Raw genomic sequence first — 14,154 nt, forward strand, 5'->3', positions numbered from 1 at the left:
GTTAATGATTGCGATTGATGTGCAACTATTCTACATGATCCATCATCGTGATATACTGACAAAAGAAAACTAATCACAAACGTGATGCAGAAGAACGAAAAACATCTCCGATGTCATCAACCTCGCACGCTCCGCCATGCGCTTTGCATGGCGATACGCCGGGCCTGTGTTGCACGGCAATCAGTACGAGATAGCAAAGCAACAAGATGGACCTACCTGCTCAAGCGAGATGGAATCCTCCCTAAGTTCCACCCGCTGCCTACCATCGTCATCGTCGTCATCATCGTCATCAGCATACGGGCGAGTAGTACCCCTCACCCCGCCAAAAGCGGCCTTACCACCCGCCAACGAAAAAGGCGTCGAGGCGACAGCAGTGCCGAACACGCTGGCATTCTTCGGCGCGCCGAAGGCAGCAAAGTCAGTTACGACTTTACGAGGAGGGGACGACGACGTTAAGGGGCTAGTACTCGGCGTTATAGAAGAGTAAGTCTTCTCTGGTCGCGAAGGCGTATGAGGCGAATATGGATATGAGTACAAACTCCGGTTCGCAGTCTGTCGTGCGATAAGATACTTTTCCGTGAAACGCGTGCCTTGCACCTTTGGCGATGAAAGCCGTTAGCTCGCGAAAGAACCGTAGAAAAACAACGCACCCTCTTCAACTGTGGTTTCGCCTCATGCAGCGATGTAGCGTGGGTGAAGACCGCGACGTTATGCATAGCTTCGGGAGACTCCTTGTAGATGCTTTCAATCACCACTTTCTTGGTGCTTTCATTCCGGAGGAGCAACTTCTCGTGCAATTCACGGGCGACATCATCGACGCTTTCATTGTTCCCAAGAATTCGTTGCGCCACAGCATGCCCCACCTCTCGAACAAGGCGCTCCATATCGAGGTTTTCCAACACACTGCCTACGATCGCGTGCGAGAGGAGATCAGCTGTTGTAAGTGGGAGCATGAGCCCAGATGTGATGGTTGTAATTGCTTGGTAGAAATCTGTTGCATACTGAAACACATGTAAGTACTGTGACAAAAGAGTAGCGACAACCATACCGAGTAACCACTGAGCGCCGGTTCGCATGCAACGAAGAACTAGGGAACCGGTTATCTAACTCATTGACCGTTGGACCGTGATAAAACGTACCAGCGTGATGCCCCGACTAGCCATCTCGCGAACTAGTTGCAACGGATCGTGTCCATCTGGAGAGCCTTCATCGAATCCTGCCAAAGGTTGAATACATCGCTCAAATAGCCAGATCACCATACTTACCATCCCCATACTCTCCTATTCCGTGCGGTGGGGCATCAGCAATCAGAACGACCATCTTGCTCGCATGCTCCCTCCAGTCCATATGGAGTGCTTCTGCGAGCGCAGCTGTCACGGCCTCCGGTCCATCACCACCCCCAGATGCATAAAGCCCTGCAAGGTCCCGATGTACCTTGCTGATATCAGATGAAAACCCAAAGTTCTTCACCACATATGTGTGATCCTGTGGCGGATGGTCGCGGAACGCAACAAGGCCGACGCGCAAATCCTCTTGCGATTGAAGCTTCCCCGACTCAAAAATATGTGCGCAAATCTCCTCGATGTTCTTCGTTGCAGATGAGATGTAGCTTCCTTGACTGCCCGTACAGTCTTGCACAAACACCAAGTCGCTGTGCACGGGTGAATATGACGGCTGGTATAGAGTCTTGCAGGCACGTACAGCATCTTTCTTCCGTCATAGTAGTTTTGACGATGAAACTGGGGAGTCGGCTGAGCCGTGTTGGCGTCGAATTCCATATCTTCATCCATGGCGAGTCACAGTGTTATTGTAATTGGTTCAGATGCAGGCTCCTGGGAATATTTATCGACGAATACTTGGTCTGCCTTCGTATTCCTTGTTACCTGAGAGGCGGTTGAAAGAGCTGTTGAAGATCCAACCTGGTAAATATAGTCAAAGTTTACACCTTCTGGAGTGAGGGCTTCTTGTGTGCAGTCCCAGGACCCAGGCGACATCCTGCAGGCATCTCGGATCTCAGCAATCGGATATCGGATCTCGTCTGCTGTATAACTAAACCCAGCGCCCAGGTCACTAATCTAGAATTCCCCGCACGAGTTCGACTGTGTATAACTCTATAAAGTAGATATATGCAATATGCGAAAATAATCAAGGATCCCGCCTGCCCAATAACCATGTAGCCCAAGGTGTTGTCCAACTAGGAAGAATCTCTTGTCGTAAGAGACTCCTGTAGAGCATTACGAGACCCGCACTGACGCCCCCCAGTAGTGCAGTAAATGCCACGTAAACACGCACCCGCTCCGAGGCTGTCATCGCACGATCTGCCCCTCCGGGTATTGCCGCGTGACTAAAATAGGGTGGTCAGCAGACCTTCAAGAAACAAAAGAGCAGGAACGACTTACGGATTCATGGCAATGCTGCATATTGCATGGAAGACGTCTGCGGTCTGTCCCGTTTTGACGCTGACAGCGACAGGCACCTGGAGGCCAAGCCGTCTGCAGTATACGTCGGGCTGAACTTCGTGTCTCTAAAATGACATCAGGAAGGAACTGGCTTTGGCAAGAAATATCCAAACTTGTTGTGCAAGATCCAAGTCCGACTTTGTCGCAACGAATAGGGTCGGTGTATGATCGAGAGTGTATTGTTGCTATAGTCGAATTTGGGTCAGCATCCACCTTCGAGGGTCAAAATAACCTACTCGTAGATTACTGATGTAAGAGAACGAGTTAGTATCACTGGAATCATGTACGTAGACAATGACGTCAGCAAGATCCGTCTTCTTCGACGCGCGAAGCGTCTCTGCCTCGTATTTAGACCCAAATTCCTGGAGCTAAACCAATCACTGTCAATTACCCACGTGCCAAATGTTGTTAAGACCTTACCACGAGGTACTTTTCTGAACCATCAATATCCACGGCATTAACTACGCTCACCATCTTACTAGTTGGCTCGTAGGCGTCGCGAAATGGCTTCCCAGCGAATGACCGCAGTAAAGACGTCTTGCCTGAACCAGCCGCACCGCAAACATAACATAGGAAAACATTGCGGGAGACTTTGCCTTTCCGCCGGTCAAGTTTGCGGGGACGTGTTGTCAGTAATGCAGATGTGCGTTGTTCATCGGGGTATCCAAGATAGGCAAGGTATGCGAGAGTGGTTTTATGATCTAAGAGAGTAGTCATACTGGCATGCAGGGTAGGTGGATGAGCAGGGCATTCAACTGGAGGTGATCCCAAACACAGACCTCCATTGAGCGAGCCAGCCTTGCAGAGTGACCGCACCTTTATCATCCACCAGGGTCGTATCCGGGAATTTCTGAGTTTCCCATGGATTCCCTGGGGATGTACTGAACAGTTCTTCCAGTTCTGCGCTGTTGAGTGCACCATCTTGATCCTAGAGATGTATGTGAGCGCGACATAAAGGCACGTTTTAGTGTCCAAACCTTGTCGAAAGTTTCAAAGATATCAGTGAAGAATTGATATCCTTGAGGACTCAGTTCAACAGAACAGTCATGGGGCACGTCGAATCTAAAAGATCGGTCAATTTTTAAAGCTCATAAAGTTAAATCGCGTACTTTGGGAGTAGGAATGACTCAGTGAGTCGCAGGTCTTCTGCATAACCAAATTTGCGGAGAACAGCCCATGTTGTCTCCAGCCTTCCGCGTTGAATAAATATCGTATGCAGGTATAGAAATCCAGCCTCTGTCAAACCATCGTCTCGCACGCCTCCCTCCGCATGCTCACGAACCATATCCTTGATGCCTTCAAGTTCCTGGAGCTGTAATGGTGCATCAAAACATTTTCGCTACACGCTTTCGTGTTTAGCATTTCCGGATGCTAGAGAAGTGAAAATATATACTTGGAATTCATTCAGCTCTGCAGCATCCAAAACACCATCCTTGTTCGCATCGCAGAGCTTGAATATTCGTTTCAGGGCGCTAACACAAGCGGGTTTCAGGACCTGGGGAGCTTCAGTTGAGAACCTATCACGAGCTGTCAGTACGCACATGTTCCCTGGAGTCATACAGAGGAGCAGTGGGATGCAGGACCGCTTTCTGGGCAAAGTAGAAGACCTCCGACACGTTCAGCGGCAGTTGAGCGGAGCATTCAACGCATGTCTCGACTTCCTGGGTGACATTATTGAATTTAAGAATATCGCAGGAAGTTTGACATGCCTTGAACTCATTCATGATGGGTATGATCTCTTCCTCCAGGGCTTCGTTAGTAACCTCACCACCTCTTAGGTCGATCTTGTTTCCGACGAGGATTACAGGTACCTGGATATATTGTTAGGTTGATGCGAGAAAACTAAGATAAAACAAACGTTGACGCCTAATTGACGAAACAAGGGAAGCCAATATGTAGGTATTCGATCAAATGAGTGAGGATTGTCGATTGAGTATACCACGCAAATAACATGCGCTTTGCGTACTTCCGATTCGAGATGCTGTCGGTCTTGTGGGCCAGCTTGTATTGTAAGTTGAGAATGGCGCGTCTTTATTCATAAGTTTGTGGTACAATACCTCCTGAATCGACAATGTAAGTGGTCACGTTCTCTGGGTTCACCTCCGGTGGAATGGTGACCTCCGGAACGACATGTTGAACCTGGCATTGGAGCCATCAGTGCCGCAATCACGTGTAGAAGAGTAGAGCATACATGTGCAACGAAAGCTTCCTTAATGAGAGAGGTGACAATGGTACTTTTACCAACACCCTCTGCGAAGCCCTGGATCAGCACACGCGGTCCACAGCAGGAATAACAACGTACCATCCCCTACAAGCAAAATGCGAACATCCCTCCTCATGACCCTCTGAAAAGAAGACGTGATAAACCTGACTCGGCTTTTGTGAGAAGCCTTAGCTAGACGATGGCGATGGACGTGAACTTTGAAACAGTGTACTTAATCCCTCCCTGTTTGGCAGTCCTGGCTGTCTCGGTACGGATCGTCTTATATAAGCACAAGAGTCTATTGACTTTTATGGAAGTCCAGCACAGGCGAGCTTAGCACTGCCACTACCTCTTACTCGCTACTACTATGACAGTCGAGGCCGCTGGTCTTATCCTTCCCAGTGATGTCCTAATCATTATAATGGCAAACCTTGATATGGAAGACCTCATCAATCTATCCTACACGTGCAAATTTGTGAACCTCTTGGTACATATGAATTAAGTTCACCATAATTTCGGATCTCTGACTAGTACCGCCCATTATCAAAGGTTCACGAGTTTGGATGGTCGCTCTACCTCAAATACAACGTTCGTCCGTCATTCACGTTGCAGCTGGCACGTAGAAGCTGGTCCTCTTTTGATCAAGTTCGATACGATGTTGCGTCTGACCGCTGTTGGGCTCAGGCAAAGTTTAACGCGCGACCATTATCACACCCCTGGCGCAATAAATACCAGCCTAAAATTGCCCTGTCTGCTTCTGTGTTACTCGTTGCTGCCAATTACACTATTTATGCATATCATATAACCCACTCTTCCTCGCTTGATGATGGTGTTCCTGGAGTCTCATACGAGGGCTCATATTCGTTCACAGACCGGCCGGCAATCACAAGCATCACCTTCATTCCCGATCGTCATTCGGAAAGGACAGTAGCTGTTGGTTTCGAAGATGGACGTATACATCGTGTATTCCTTCCTCATTTTCAACAGGAGCAATCCAACAATAAGCCGTTGGCATTGAACATCGAACGCGATCCCCCTCTCGCATTGCGCATCGTCGATGTAATAGAGAGCCTGACGTGCTCAGATAACATGCTCTTGTCTCTATCATCTTTCGGAACTGCAGGCCTCTGCAACTTATCTTCAGATTCGCCCCTTGTCAGCGCCATAAACCTGGACTGCAGATCTTGGTCCAGTTTTATCTGCATGAAGTCTTCTACGCCGTTTACGGCATTTGGCACAACATCCCCAAATCCTCTCGTCGTTCATGCCGTAACCCCTTCCTCATTGTCCCCTGCACCATTTGCCATCCTGCATTCCACGCATGAACGCTCCACTGCAGTGTATGATATAACGAACGCACCACCGTCTGCACCATGGGGTTCATCAAAACAGGTCATCGTATCCGGATGGTACGATGGCGCTGTTCAAGTGCATGATTTACGCTCAGGTTGGCGTGATTCAGGGGTCACGGGCACCCCTGCCCCCTTGCGTCCCATGCTCACGTTCTGTGATCCCTGGTCTGATGAGCCCATCTATTCCGTGTCATGCGGAGGCGGTTCTTCAAGTGTTGTTGGAGCAGGCACTGCCCGTCACAGCGTTGTTGCGTTCTGGGATGTTCGCCGTCCCACAGAGGGATGGAGTGTACACGCTCCAGGCAACGACTCATCCCCCGTCTATTCCCTGGTACTCGAGAGTTCCCGTGTATTTGGCGTAACGCAAAGTCGACCTTTTGTGTTCGACTTTGGGCCCGGTGTGACTAAAGACACATATCCTTTTCTACCTCCTTCCACACGCTCCCAGCATGACTCTCTCAAACTCAACAAGAACGGAGTCGGATACTGTGTCACCCAATACAATCATAGCCGTACGTAGACAATACCTTATAATTTATTTATCATCTTGTTCAGTCATATTGAATTTCATGTATCTTTGTGGTCTACACAATACCGTTGCATATTACAGAGCCGGATGAGGGTCGAAATTAGCTAGAGGTTTCCATGCGTGCGTGGGAGTACAAAACAGATAGCAAAAATATGACTCAAAATGCAGTGGATGGGCACGTATTGGGGAAAATGCAAGAGTGATTATAGAATAAACAAAGGACGGAAGACAGAACGAGCAAACATGGAATGAAGCAACACTAGGTAGATGTGGGTGGCTGTGCCTGTGAACGTGTTGCCCAGTTGAACAATTGCCGCATGTCACTAGGAGGAGGTGTGTCGGCAGGCTGCTTCGGCTCAACAAGCAGGCTACAACGACCAACTCAGTGGACGTTCAGAGAAGCTGTAAACTCCACAAACCTTCGTCTATAGAGATCCTGAAGGTCGCCGTGATGTTTGGATTTCTCAAATGCCATCTGCAGGTATTCCTGCACTTCGGGAATTTTCTTAAGATTATATGACACCTGAAATCGTTGCATGTCTAAAAAAACCTTCAGTCAAGAAGCCCACAGTAATTATGGGAATACAAACCTTGAACAATCCGAGCTAGCTTGTGGTACTTGTTAAAATTAAGAAGTTTCTTCCCTGGTGCATTGGGAGACTCGCGATATGACGGGTTTCCCTCGCGACAGAAAGTCACATCGGTCAAGTAAAGACCTTCACACCGGTCAATATACAAGGGCTTTCAGATAACAGGACTGTCGTACCTAAGAATGGGACTGCTGGAGGTGCGATGTTGCGAAGCCTGCTTCGGTATTGGTGGTAGTTCCGCCCGTGATCTGCCAGTCGACGCAAAGACTCCAACTGCATTTTACTTTTATGTGGAACACCCTGAAAATTTGCTATGAACAACACAACAGTGCGAATATGAACGATGCTTACTAGCCAAGTCTGATGAAGCCGAGATATCGTGGAAGAGTCGAGAGCCGCTAGGATGGACCGAGGAGTACTGAAGTTGTGTAATGAAGTACATCGCTGAAAGGCAACAGTCGGTTGGGAGAATGCTAACAATCTCGTATTCGCTCACATCGGCAACCTTAATGAAGAATTTCACGAGTAATGTCCGCTTCTTGATATCATGCTCGTCCAAGATGTTCTCAGCAACCCATCCCGTGATGACTGTGCTTAGGGAGGAAACAGCTCTGACGTTGATAGGCGGTTTTGTACCCTCCTGTCCCGTCTCAAGAACCTCCTCGGGCTGGATCGCGCAGTACAAGTCGCATTCCATGATTGTCAACTGTCTTGCCAACTCTAGAGCATCAAAATCAGTGATGGCGACCGTGTCGAAATTCTTTCCACGAAGCGTGGCCAGTAATGCCTTCGTCATTGTTGGTCGTGGAACCTCGGATAGTGTATATGACGGAGGATTGATCGACATGCCAGGGTCGCGAACACGTTCACTCTTGGGGCTCACAAGACTGGTGTTGGAGTCTTGCCGCATGGAAATCAAATCAAGAATCCGGTGGGAGGGCGCAGGGAAGTAATGTAGGAGCGCATCTTTCGTGAACGACGAAAGGTGCGAGAGAGCGATGTCGTCGATCTCAGACCGCCAGTACATCTCCAACCACGTCTTCACAAAATTGGATACGCGCAAGCGGATTGGGATGCCCTTATGCTGCTGCCAAATCGACATTTCGTCTTCTGAGAGATTGGATGGAGGCATGATATTATAACGGTTGATGAGTGCTTCCACAAGTGCAAGTGGAGTGGAGAAAAGGCGGAAGGTGAGGAAGAAGACCGCTGAGAACGCAGGATCTACGATACTGTCATGGGGTGTCATTCTCTCGAACAGCGCCTCCATTGTCGCTGCCACCAAGTGACCCTCATTGTTAAGGACGACATCGTTTGTAGAGGAGTCATGACCAAGAGGATCACGCTTGACTTGTAGTGTGACAGGCTCGTCGTTTATCAACCGCTCCTCGAATGCGTCCATAGTCTGGCGATCCTGCCGTTCGTCCGCGCGTCCATCATCAACTGCTGGTGAAGGTGATGATACAGGTTCCATTGGCTTCATCAAGTCGGGATCGCTCATAGATAATATGCCGCCTTCTGGCGTTGTTGGTTGAGTGTCATGCGAACCGTCTGATGGATAAGAGGTTGCCGTGGCATTGGATGTGTCTGAAGATCTATCTCGGACGCTAGTAGCATTGGGGGTAGGAGAAGGCGGTGTCAGAGTCTGTACGGTGAGATCATCTTCGTCGATGCCATTGTGATACAAGCTTTGATGCGTAGGCAAGCCAAGGGCCGGGGTTTGACCAGTCCTGCGAGAAAATTTGCTTGGAGTGAACGGCGCAGGGTCTGAATCGGAGGTTGTAGGTATTTGGATGATAAATTGCCTCTCTCCTGAAGCCCTATTCAAGCAGATTTTGACAGCCGAAACGCAATCAGCACCCGCTTTACATGCTGCTGTAGCGGATCGTATTAAGGATGCCTTTTCGGATTCCTCTGTGAGGTCAGGAGGAAGGGGCACCGTGAGTAATCGCACGGATTCGGCAAGGGAGCTAGTGACATTGTAGAGTCTCTCTTTTGCGGACTTTAAGTTCCCAATCTTGTGGAGTGGAATCTCGGGATGCCGCATAACAGCTTCGACGATAGTGAGCAACTTGCACACCATCTCCACCACTTCTCGCACGAGATCATACATCTGACCTGTACTAGAAGCATGTGATGATCGTGAATGAGAGTGTGCATGACCGATGAAGGCGGCGATAGTAGAAAGGTACTGGTCATGGGTAAACTTCAGAGCCTCCATCACCTTCGAAGATGTCGAGGGTCCTGATGGGAAAGGGGGCATTGCCGGTGGTTTCGGCGATTCCGCAGACGAAACCGACGAGAATGACGAAATACTGCTGATGGATGGCATGTCGGCTTTGTGTTTGCCAGCGACACGCTCGAAGACGAGATATTGATCCTTCTTCGACCGGGATAGTATCGTTCTGTGAGGCAGGAGGGGAGAAATGGTAGAGTCCGAATCTTGATATGCAGCTAATCTCCGCTGCAACCTCAGATCTCCCAAACTTTTGGTCCGCGGGGCCGTCTTTTGCAGGACGCCATCAGGTGAGTGTGGTTGTCGGGGAGTTGCTAGACGAGACGATAAATGAGAAGGAGTGACAGAATCGGGAGATACTGATGCTGGGATTCTGTCTTCAGGTCCGGCAGGGCTCACTTGTCCCTGTAAGCCAGACGCATTAGCGATGGCTTCGTCCGGAGTCACAGGCTGACGCCTTTCCGGCAAGTCGATGCCACATTGTACAGCGACAGCAAGAAAACGCCGAACTTGTGAAAAGACCTGGCCACCTAATTTCAACATTCCTTCAATTTCCGTCTCCCGTAAATCTTCATCCTGCGTCTCATCCGATGCCTTTTTAGCTTGTGACACCAGGGATGCCAGAACAGACAAAATCTGTTTCCGTTCCTGCGCGAGGGTGGGGAAGCGCTTTAATAAAGGTGCCTCCCTAGGCAAACACTCTGTCGATGACAAGATGAACCGCACACAGGATATGATACAGGCAGTGGAAGGCTGAAAATGGGTGATGCGGTTGGAACGAACTGCACTCTGAAGGAGGGATAAACTGTGCAAAAGGTTGACCATGAGAGGAGGACAGTATGATGTTATGTCAGATCCAAGAGCTTCAGTGACCAACGGTCTGTGGTCCTTTCGCGAACCACGTGAGGGAGCGCTAGCCCAAGAAGCCGCGGATACGGCGGACATAGTATGTCCATGGCGGGATCCCTGATGCAAGCGAGACGATGTTGTTAATACTTTAAACTGCTTGGTTTGATAACGACATACAGGTGATTGAGGAAGGACTTCCTCCGCCAGTGAAATTACTCTTTCATCAGCACTGACGTAATTGGAGGGGAACCATCCTCTTTGACCGTTAATCTCACCATCCCACCATCCACTCGAATCCCGATTTAGGACATGAATAACCTGGCCAGCTCGAAATGACAGACAAGTTGCATTCTGGTGCTGAGGGTGAAAGTCATGTAATGCAAGAACGAATTCCGGAGAGGGGGAGACGCGAACAGTCTCATCTGACGGACTTGCCAAGGGATAATGGAGGGGGCGGGATAACTTTTCGGAATCAGGCAGGTTGAGGGATGATGAGGAAGCAGAGGAAGATGATGGACCGGGAGAGTCGACAGAGATGGAGGATGAAGTTGACGCCGTGGACCCACTCCTCGCCCGGGTAACGGCCATATTTAAGTTCATCAGGATTGGAGCGGAGGCATCATTCGGTCTTTTCAAATTGCTTGTATCACGATTGACGTTTGTATTAATGTGAAGATGAGCTGTGGGCATCTCTTTTACGGTTTTGCGGGCCGACACTCAAGATGGTCGAGTGAAACCAAGGCAAGATGTTATCCCTGGCGGCTGCTGTAGCTACGGGCGCTGTGTGACTGATAGTCATAAACTGTAAGGTCACTGACATGCGTCCGCGGACAAGGACCAAGACAGGATACGCACAAAAATGACAGCTCACTCGCACCGCAGTCCGAGCGCCTTCTGCTATGCGAATAGGATCACTCGCAGGACCAAAGTTGCGCCAGGCGATTGAAACAAACAAGAGAGGTAGTGTCAGGATAGTAGCAAAACTGATTCAAGGTGGAAGAACAGAGCGAATTAGAATGAACAGACCGATAAAGCCGCCACAAGATATGAACGCCGGAGAGGAGAAGAAGCAAGACAGGCCGGGCCCGTGCCAGTAATACAAAAAACGAAGAAAAAGGTAGAGTTACAGATTAGAATCGTGATACTGTCGTGGAGGCGTTAAAGCACTGGCGGGATATGTGGCGGCAACCCGTTCGAGTAGCTATACCGGTGTGTAATTTCAAGGATTGAACGGAACAGACTAATGCAACAACACAACCAAACAACGCGTTCTCGTCGATCAGTATTTTAGTCTAGACTCTACAAGCAGTGTCAAGCACAGAAACCACGACTATTCGCGCCGCAAAATAATTGATCCTACAGGATTCAATTCTCATCAAGTACTTCGACTTCCAAGAAGTGCAGGATGCAACTGAAGAGGACATATCTTTATTCAAATCTTTGTGAAAAATTCCCAAGATACCGCATATGGCACGCAGCCTTGACGGAAACGTTTCGCTACCGTGATCATGATGTCCAAACATTCCCCGTGATGGTGGTCATGCGCCATTAAAATGCATCAATGACTAGTTTGCCACTATTATGGACTCAATAACAATAAACGTTAAGTGCTACTTTGATTCCTTGAAGATTCGTGGCAACTCATTCACACCAACAGTAACTTATGTGATTCTAATCAGTTACTCGTCTTCTTGGCCTGTGACCGTTACAGACTCGTTCTTGATATATTCTTTCTATGGCCGACCTGCATGCTAAGAATCTACTGACAACACAGTCAAACTATTTACGGAATTCACTTACCCGCCATCATGATGTGTTGTCATTTATTCTACCACGGTAAGCTCTACGACTTATTGTGTATGCATATATAGTGATTTTTCCTGATTCCCACCTTCAAGCTTCGTATACTAGCCCGGGTCCACCGAACTCTGTTTGTCTTGAATCCATACCTATCACCACCACTGATGTCTTTAGTCTTCGTCCGAAACATTGGCGACTGCTATACTCTTGCTAACTAATCCCCAACTTGCCAAGATTCAGAGGTCCAAATTTACAACATACAAATTCGCACGTGTATTTGTTATTGATGGAATACGCCTGCGAAACCGGCAAGTAAAATGCTCATGACTATGTATCATTATGGTGCTAATTTTGTCCATCGTTTTACTCCGCCTCGCCAATGCAACCGTTCAACAGTTGGTTTCAATGCCCGTGTTTCCGACAATGTTCCGTGATCAAACTTCGCTAAGCAAAGTCCATGTGCATATGGCATTACTATGACAATTAGGCTATGGTGAAACGTTGCCTCGCAATGAGCCATGACTATATCCAAGATCTAATGGCCGTAATACCTTTCCGCCCTTCCTGTGAGTGTTCATAGTGGCGGCCTACAAGATCGGGTCCAAAAACGAGTTCGCCCTCAAGTCTCGACTGACATCGTGAAACGGAGGTGAACTTTGATTAGGTAAGCGAGCACACTTGATGATTGTCCCAGCTCCGAAAGTCCAATGGAATCTTGGGACGATCCGCGAGGTACATTAGAAAAAACATTCAACCATCATTTGGTACGGAGGTGCTACCTCAAACCAGTCCAGTTTTCAAAACCAGAGTGCAATTCTGGGGCGTCTTCCCTAAACGTTGGTTCAAAACTACCTTCAAGCAACTCGCAGCAACATCAAACTTACCGCTGATCAAGCTCGCACCTACCACACGAACGAATATTTCATTATGGCGCCGGTAAATCCCCGCTGGCCTTCTTCACAGATAATATCGGGTCGCATGCTTTTTCTCCCTATTTGTCAATCCTCTGAACTATTTATGGGCTGTTTCTCAACCTGCTCTCAGTCTTCCCTAGGCGGACCTTGGGCGAATGAAAATAATCGTTACTGACACCTGTCTTCTTGTACGCACATTTCGGCCCGTGCTCTTTGTCCTGGCTCTGTTCAAAGAACCCACCTGGCACAGCATCCGAACTGAAAACTTCTCTTCGCAAGATCCTTCGCCATCAGTCCTAACTGAATGCCCTGCACCCACCATGGCCAAGCATTCATGTTTGCTCTTATTGATGGCTCCTTTCGTAATACATTCATGGAACCCTCATGAAATCCTCTGCTCGTAGCCAACTCCTTCACATCTACAAAATTATCCTGATACTACCATGAAACAATCGAGGAGGTAGCCCGGAGCTTTTTACCTGTGGCTGGCACTTCAATTCTGTACATTGGGTGTTGTAGGCTCCGACCCTACGGCTTTGCAGGATATGTCCCGTCTTCGTTATTTGATAACTAGCAGATATCTGTGGCTTCGCCACTGAAAATAGTAAGCAAGTTAAAATGCTTATTAAACTTCTAGCAAGAGTGAGATAAACATAGGGCAGTGTCAGCTGCGCCCCACTTGACATACTCAACGTGTTTCCTACTGAGTAATGGTGTGCAAGTATAGATATTACAAATGAACAAAACGTTGTCAGCACATGTCGGTCTCTGTCTGAATCTGTAGTATGTACACATTGATTGTCAGTACGTGACACGAATATGATTGAGAACTGGCGAGTCACGCGCACGACTCGCGAGGGAGGCTGGTCAGCTATTGGCAATTTGGCTTCCCGTCGGCTGAGCCGATATGCTCACAAATCAATTCAATTCAAAGTGCTATCGGGAAGTTGAGGCGCAAACGCCGTGACGATTTCTGACACAAATAGCCGCTGGCTCGACGTGTCAAATATTGTGTCCACCCTGTCAATTGTGCTGGGTATTTGCAATCCATCTGCGTGACCTCCTTTTCAGCTGTTACGTTTTGTTTCCACCTTCACGACACTGTCAGCTGTACATGGCTACTACCTGCACCTTCTCAGGCTATTGCTGAGAGAACACATCATACATTGGTTTAAGCCTTGCTCACGGTCAACCATATATTGCATTGTCCCGTGCGTGTTTA

General features: G+C 48.5%; 4 protein-coding genes across 4 annotated transcripts; 1 reads left to right on the forward strand and 3 right to left on the reverse strand.

Moving 5' to 3' along the window:
• Positions 1-2: 2 nt before the first annotated feature.
• On the reverse strand, positions 3-1,975 carry F5147DRAFT_707585 (uncharacterized protein). Its single transcript, XM_041438070.1, has 8 exons — positions 1,702-1,975; positions 1,266-1,651; positions 1,140-1,216; positions 1,049-1,087; positions 651-1,001; positions 217-597; positions 78-164; positions 3-25 (listed from the first exon to the last, which is right to left on the reverse strand). Exons 1-7 carry the CDS (start codon positions 1,788-1,790, stop codon positions 117-119), a joined length of 1,371 nt encoding a protein of 456 aa, XP_041290066.1. The 5' UTR covers positions 1,791-1,975; the 3' UTR covers positions 3-25; positions 78-116.
• A 64-nt stretch (positions 1,976-2,039) lies between these two features.
• F5147DRAFT_707592 (EF hand associated-domain-containing protein) lies at positions 2,040-4,923 on the reverse strand. The gene is made up of 15 exons (XM_041438071.1): positions 4,762-4,923; positions 4,651-4,709; positions 4,517-4,598; positions 4,318-4,460; positions 4,169-4,270; positions 4,001-4,120; positions 3,853-3,954; positions 3,569-3,798; positions 3,437-3,521; positions 3,239-3,387; positions 2,880-3,177; positions 2,696-2,827; positions 2,573-2,644; positions 2,400-2,524; positions 2,040-2,344 (listed from the first exon to the last, which is right to left on the reverse strand). Exons 1-15 carry the CDS (start codon positions 4,796-4,798, stop codon positions 2,146-2,148), a joined length of 1,935 nt encoding a protein of 644 aa, XP_041290067.1. The 5' UTR covers positions 4,799-4,923; the 3' UTR covers positions 2,040-2,145.
• An 83-nt stretch (positions 4,924-5,006) lies between these two features.
• On the forward strand, positions 5,007-6,572 carry F5147DRAFT_639278 (uncharacterized protein). Its single transcript, XM_041433000.1, has 2 exons — positions 5,007-5,149; positions 5,212-6,572. The coding sequence occupies exons 1-2, from the start codon at positions 5,030-5,032 to the stop codon at positions 6,532-6,534; spliced, it is 1,443 nt and encodes a 480-aa protein (XP_041290068.1). The 5' UTR covers positions 5,007-5,029; the 3' UTR covers positions 6,535-6,572.
• A 230-nt stretch (positions 6,573-6,802) lies between these two features.
• On the reverse strand, positions 6,803-10,806 carry F5147DRAFT_581093 (ras guanine nucleotide exchange factor domain-containing protein; the record flags this gene model as incomplete). The annotated part of the gene is made up of 7 exons (XM_041431588.1): positions 6,803-6,911; positions 6,963-7,083; positions 7,134-7,259; positions 7,310-7,433; positions 7,485-7,577; positions 7,630-10,335; positions 10,396-10,806. 7 exons carry the CDS (start codon positions 10,804-10,806, stop codon positions 6,803-6,805), a joined length of 3,690 nt encoding a protein of 1,229 aa, XP_041290069.1.
• Between the last annotated feature and the right edge of the window lie 3,348 nt (positions 10,807-14,154).

The sequence above is a fragment of the Suillus discolor genome (genome assembly GCF_016758755.1).
Source record: "Suillus discolor strain FC423 chromosome Unknown F5147scaffold_48, whole genome shotgun sequence".
Classification (NCBI taxonomy): domain Eukaryota; kingdom Fungi; phylum Basidiomycota; class Agaricomycetes; order Boletales; family Suillaceae; genus Suillus; species Suillus discolor.

Coding starts and splice junctions, on each gene's coding strand:
- F5147DRAFT_707585 (XM_041438070.1), bottom strand. CDS start 1,790: ATGGATGAAGATATGGAATTCGACGCCAACACGGCTCAGCCGACTCCC. Junction 1,652..1,701: donor TATGACGGAAGAAAGATGCT/GTACGTGCCTGC, acceptor ACCCGTGCACAG/CGACTTGGTGTTTGTGCAAG. Junction 165..216: donor ATTCCATCTCGCTTGAGCAG/GTAGGTCCATCT, acceptor CGTGCAACACAG/GCCCGGCGTATCGCCATGCA.
- F5147DRAFT_639278 (XM_041433000.1), top strand. CDS start 5,030: ATGACAGTCGAGGCCGCTGGTCTTATCCTTCCCAGTGATGTCCTAATC. Junction 5,150..5,211: donor GCAAATTTGTGAACCTCTTG/GTACATATGAAT, acceptor CCATTATCAAAG/GTTCACGAGTTTGGATGGTC.
- F5147DRAFT_707592 (XM_041438071.1), bottom strand. CDS start 4,798: ATGAGGAGGGATGTTCGCATTTTGCTTGTAGGGGATG. Junction 2,525..2,572: donor ACTTGGATCTTGCACAACAA/GTTTGGATATTT, acceptor ATGTCATTTTAG/AGACACGAAGTTCAGCCCGA. Junction 2,345..2,399: donor TGCAGCATTGCCATGAATCC/GTAAGTCGTTCC, acceptor ACCCTATTTTAG/TCACGCGGCAATACCCGGAG.